This window comes from Impatiens glandulifera, unplaced genomic scaffold (assembly GCF_907164915.1).
Source record: "Impatiens glandulifera unplaced genomic scaffold, dImpGla2.1, whole genome shotgun sequence".
Lineage (NCBI taxonomy): Eukaryota > Viridiplantae > Streptophyta > Magnoliopsida > Ericales > Balsaminaceae > Impatiens > Impatiens glandulifera.
Genome location: NW_025918955.1, coordinates 214,255 through 220,254, shown reverse-complemented (window position 1 = coordinate 220,254; position 6,000 = coordinate 214,255). Strand labels below are relative to the sequence as shown.

Below are 6,000 nucleotides of genomic sequence, written 5' to 3'. Positions count from 1 at the left end.
TGTCATTTTTTTAAAATAGAGCTTGAATGGCATAAATTTAAACCAAATTCCTAGGTACAAATATTGATTATTTAGGAGCAACTAGACAAGAAAAATGTATCCTCTCTAATAATATAGTGATTTGTAAGGTTGAAAAAATTACATAAAAATATTTGAGAACAAGAGACATCTAGAACTTGTTTGATATTAGATTATTTGAGATTTTTATTGATTTTTTCTTTATTTTAATTTTTTGAAAAAGTATATTGTTTGAATTATTATAATATATTTTATATTTAAAATTTTAATTTTATATTAAAAGATATTTTGATATTGGGTGATGAAATAAATAAGACTTGATAGGTTAGTTTTTTTAATAAAAAAATTCATGAAAACTCACCTCAAACTAGTTTTTTTTTTTTTTTTTCTAATATAGGTCACTTTAATTTAAGACATTTTAAGTGAAAATTGAACAATAATATTTTTTTTAATAACCTTAACTTAACTACATAATGTTATTCAAACTAGTTACCAATTAAAATGTTTTAAAACTTTTATTTATTTTTAATCTTAGCTTTATTTATTTTAAAATTTAGTACATATATCTATCTTCATACTCTAAACTTAAATTTAAGTCTTTTTTTAATAGAAATTGTATCATCTTTGATTAGCTTTTAAACAACCATTTTTTACAATAAAAAAAACATATAAAATGAAATCTTCATAGACCTTGTTCTCTTTAGGTTTTTAAAAAAAAAAAATCATCCAAAATTAATTTTCTAATTAATCATTTCTCAACCATCACATCACTCATTTTATTAACAAGTATATTAAAATACTCTTTATTTTAAATTATTATTTTTTATTTTATTCATATATCAATACTCTTTAAATCTTTTTACTAAAAATAATCTTCACCAAATCATTATTTTTTTTCCTTTTCTAAATTTTTTTAAAACCACAAGCCGATGAAGATTATATTTCTTATCTACATTTGTATCCAAAAAAACCAAAGTCAATGAGAATCGTCCATTCAATTAACTGATATGATATGAAGACAAAGCTTCCCCATCAATTAACCGATATGAAGAGATCAGATTGTCATAAAAAAAAAAAGATCTAATGGCTATCATCTTCCATCAATTAATCTGATATGAAAAATTGAAAATGAAAGATGACAAAAGAGAATTTATAATAAGAAGTAGCTAGAGGTGGTAAGTTGATTGTTGTTTTTTTTCCATCTAAAGTGTTATCCACATAACCTAAACTCATTCAGAATCATCCACTCAATTTATTCTCCAAAGAAAATAAATTTTTAAATAAAAAAGAATATGGTGCTGCCTATTAAGTAGGTATTTATCTAAGGTCTTGCTTGATCTTTGGTTTTCTAGAAACTTTTATGGATTTTTTTAAATAAAAAAATGGGTTATTTTTATTTTTAAAAGATTAAATATTAAAATATCTTTTTAGTAATTATTGGGTAAGACACAAACTAATTTATGAGTTTTTCTTAAATAGATTTTTTTTAAGTATCTAATTTGACTTAGGTTTTGTTCGGATTCAAGTTTTTATAAAAACCTTCAGGGAGAAAATAAATAATGATTGGTGATGATTTTGAGGAGGTGATGATTATTTTTGATAAAAAGACTTAAAGGGTGTTAATATATATAAATAAAATAAAAAATAATAATTTAAAATAAAAGGTATTTTAGTATTTTAGTTAATGAAATAAGTGATGTAATTGTTGAGAAATGATTGATTTAAAAATTAATTTTAGTTGAATTTTTTGAAAACCCAAAGAGAACACACCTTATATTGCCTACTTTTTAGGTTGTTTTATTTTTGCTCACATGCCAGCCAAACACACCATCAATAGAAAGAAATAATAATTGAGAATTTGTTTTTAAGGGAAAAAAATATCTTTTTAGGTTTGATGAGATAGTTGAGATATGAGATCATACCTTATTAAAGTATATATTGAACAATGGTTTAGAAATAAAGCTATAAAAGTAACATTTTTCCTCTTTTAATAAGCCAAAGGAAACACAAAATTTACTAAAATAGTATTAGTTCACAATTGAAAGAAGGGTCCATACAAAAGTGTGACAAAAAAAAATAAAAACTTACAAATTGGATAACAATGAGAGAATAAAAATAAAATAAAAATGGAACAATAAACATTTGGACAGCTACCTTACAAATAACAGCCATAACAAAACGAGTTTTTTAACTCATTCCTGAAGCCATCATCAAATCTATTTCTACCAAAGGAAGACAAAAAGTAAAACATAATCTACACTAATATGATAAACTATAAACAAAGACGAACACTTCTATCTTCGTTATCATCGAATTGAGAATCCCTTTCCTCGGTCACACACCTCTTATAAGGAACAAAACCTTTCTTCCAGCTATGGGCTTCTGTTTCGCAGTTTGAACCAGACCAACAACCTTTATCTTGTGTCTGTCCACTATTCGAAGATTCATCTGCCTTTCTATGTAAAGGAAAGAAAGAGCTTGTAACCGTTGTTGGATAAGAACCAGCCTCCGATAAATTCATGTTATAGACGGTTGGATATGCAATGTTTGAATTATAACCAGATGATGAATCAAAAATAATTCCTTCTTCCATTGCTGGTGGTGAAGAATCCGAGACTAAAACTGTCTTTCCGAATAGCTTCAGACTCTGGATCGGTTTCCCCTCAAATCTTGAGAAATCTGATTTCTGAAAGTAAACATAATATGATATCAAATCACCATCGAATAATAGAATAAGGAATTGTTATTCAATTCCCTCCTCAAATAACACCTTAAATTGAACCTTAAATTGAACCTTAAATTGAAGCACACCTCAAAGTCTAGAAGTAATTCAAAATTTTAACCAAGGTGTATGATCCATACCATGGGAGATTGTGTGGCGGATCTGTTATTCTCTTCTGATCCAATCAGAGAAGACAGTACAGAAGTAGGAGATTGTTGTTGTTCTTCTTCAGAAGCATACAAATTTGAAGAGGATGGAGATCTCCCTCCTGTTTTGATTGAAGCTACGATTTTTCTTGGGTATGGATGGACAGGTTTCCTCTTTGGACGAGGAGGTGGGATTTCAATTGAAATCGCCTTCACTAAGCCTGCATCACTTCGATCCGAATCACGTACAACCTAACCAAACACCAAACGGGATAGAGAAAGATTTAGACATGTCTTCTCCGGCAGGGGAAATACAAAACTGGACTTTTAGAATGGATATTTGTTACAAACCTTTGAAAAGAACTTCTGAGCATGGCTACGAATTTGAACTGCAGTTTTAGTGGCAACATGTTCTGTTGAAAAATGAGTAGACAATGAGGATGATGAAACAAAGTTTTTAAACTCGGGAAAGGTAAATGCGAATTATATACCTTCGATTCGACGCCAAGCTCTCCCGTGTAACTTAAGAGCTTCGAGGAACTTCTCGTGTTCTTCCTCTGTCCATCTCTCACGTTGTTTAGTTATTGTGTATGGTTTTCTAACCTGAAGAAGAAACCAATTGAAGACTTTAAATCAATGTTAAATAGACAACAACAGAGAATTTACAGAGTACATGATTTCAAAAAATAAATAAGGAGTAGTTTGTTCATAAGGATATTTAGGTTAAAATATCTTGATGGAAGATGTTATTGATATTTAGGGTTTTTGGTGTTTCCATTATGACATGATTGAAGAGAACACAAACCTTCATAGCAAATTCAAGTCCAGTAGGTGAAGGTTCATTTGACTGGACATCCAGAGTACAATTTCTGTTTGCAGCATCCAAGAACATTTGATCGTCAAAATCTGTATTAGCACAAGTTCCTTCACTATGATCCTGCAATACAATTAACCAGACATTAATTACCAATGATTAGATGAAAATGTTGTGAAATGATCAATAAATACTGCAATCAAACTTAGATTTACTACAAAAAGTAGATAGGAACGTCCAACCATCTCCATTCCATCAAAACAAACAAAAACGTTTAAATGAGATCTCATCTCTAAAACCTAATTCATCCACAATTAATCAATAATATCCAAAGCGAAAGAAGGATTTACCTGTATATCCATGTCCATGACGTAGTTTATAGAGAATCCGATTTAGATCCTAAGAAATTACAGCAACTTCTTCTTCTTCGCAGCAGCAGCAGAAACAAGGAATTACAATAGAACTTTGCGTGTATAGTAAAAAAGTTACAACTCAATCGACCGGTTAACGCAAACACCTTCCATCCTTCTGAATTAACCTTCAAATTCGGTAAGTTACATGAATTTTCAGCTGCGGATGTCTCAAATGAGACTAGGTTAGGTATTTTCAGACAAAATCGAATAAATTATTGTTCTGAATCGGCGACTGTAGATTGAACAACCGTAGATTGAACAAAACTGTCAGCTGATCGGAGACGGTGACTGTTCTCCGGTGTGAATCGCCGCCGGAAGTCTGAGAGATATTTCTAGAGAGAGAGAGAGGAGTTTAGTTTGTAAGGAGAGAGAGAATGGGGGGAAGGAGGAAGGAAAGAAAAAGGGAGAAGAAGAAGGGGGCAGGAAGCCACGTCAGATAATAATTTAATTTTGATTAAAATGTGAATGTTTGGTATTAAGAAGGATCGAGATATAAGATGGGATCTTGTGGCTGTGGTTGAAAGAGGGGGAGTACACGTGGCAAGCTGTCGTCACCAATTGCACTTTTACCTTCACTTTTGGCTGAGAGAAGAAAAATAAACAGTCAGCGTATTCCCATTTATAATTCATACTTACCACAAATTCATTGCCACGTGTCCTTCTTAAACAGACAACAAGACTGTATACGGTGGTTGAAAATTGAAATTACATACTAGTTTCTGTCCCACTTCCTTGTAGATATATTTGTTTGTTTTTAACTAAAAATATTAGATATTAATTTAATTTAATTTTAAAATTTTACACTTAAGTTAAATTCATATAAACTAACCTTTTAATGTTTATTTTTTTAATTTAAATATATATTTTTTTAGATTGTTTGGATTTAGTTTTTTTTAAATAAGTTGAATTATTTAAAAAATAATGATTCTAAAGAATTAAGAATTTTTTTTTGGTAAAAATCGTAAAATTTATTAATATATAATGATAAAATAAAAAATAATAATTTAAAATATATGTCATTTTAGTATTTTGGTTAATAAATTAAATAATATATTAAATAAGAAACTAAGTGAATTGATGTTTGATTAGGTTGTTTTATTTAAATAACCTCAACCTAACAAGTCTTAATATGATCATAACCGTAACTTTTACTTCCATTTAAGAAATATGTGTGATAATTCCTTGTCTATCCACATTTCAAATAACTTTTCTTATTACGGATGATAATGAGGTCGTGGGGGAAAATGCATTTACGATCTCCGTACTTTAGGGACGGACCCAAAAAATAGGTTTGGGGTGGGATTAAAAAAAGAAAATTCTAAATAAAACTAATGGATAAAGATAAATTTTACTTTTTTTAATAAATAGATAAACAAACATTGAAATATATTGAAAATTTTAAAAATTAGTTGGTATAGTTAAATTTGAATCGTAGAAAAAATAAATTCAGGGTGGGCCAAACCCCTACATAGATCTGCCCTTGCATACCGTTTTTACTTCGAAATTTTTTTTACTACCATTCCCGTCTCATTTGGTTTCAGAGAACGGGACACCGTTTATACCATATTCTCAAAAATAAATAATTTTTTATATAATCGATTATATATTTTTTAATATAATATATTTTATAATATATTAAAAATTTATATTATTATAAGAAATAAACTTAAAACTCTTATAAATTATAATTAATAAATATATATTGATGATTTTATATATTTAATCGTGTTTTTAGTGTTCGGGGCGAGATGAAATCGGGGTGGTTCTGGGCGGTTCAGGGTGAGAGACACAAATATCATTCTCTTTCAATTACTGGTCAAACCAGATAAAACCGCCCCAAACGGGATAATTCAGTTCGGGTTACCCCGTGACAATTTCAAATTATCA

General features: G+C 29.1%; 1 protein-coding gene across 1 annotated transcript; it reads right to left on the bottom strand.

Moving 5' to 3' along the window:
• Nucleotides 1-2,021: 2,021 nt before the first annotated feature.
• LOC124917216 (protein REVEILLE 2-like) lies at nucleotides 2,022-4,495 on the bottom strand. The gene is made up of 6 exons (XM_047457688.1): nucleotides 4,051-4,495; nucleotides 3,692-3,823; nucleotides 3,378-3,489; nucleotides 3,238-3,299; nucleotides 2,881-3,138; nucleotides 2,022-2,704 (listed from the first exon to the last, which is right to left on the bottom strand). Exons 1-6 carry the CDS (start codon nucleotides 4,066-4,068, stop codon nucleotides 2,291-2,293), a joined length of 996 nt encoding a protein of 331 aa, XP_047313644.1. The 5' UTR covers nucleotides 4,069-4,495; the 3' UTR covers nucleotides 2,022-2,290.
• Between the last annotated feature and the right edge of the window lie 1,505 nt (nucleotides 4,496-6,000).

Bases quoted from the DNA above. Each gene is read 5' to 3' on its own strand.
- LOC124917216 (XM_047457688.1), bottom strand. The intron at 3,490-3,691 runs GTTTGTGTTCTC...TTTCTTCTTCAG, and splicing joins GACTTGAATTTGCTATGAAG to GTTAGAAAACCATACACAAT. The intron at 3,300-3,377 runs GTATATAATTCG...ATTTTTCAACAG, and splicing joins AGCTTGGCGTCGAATCGAAG to AACATGTTGCCACTAAAACT.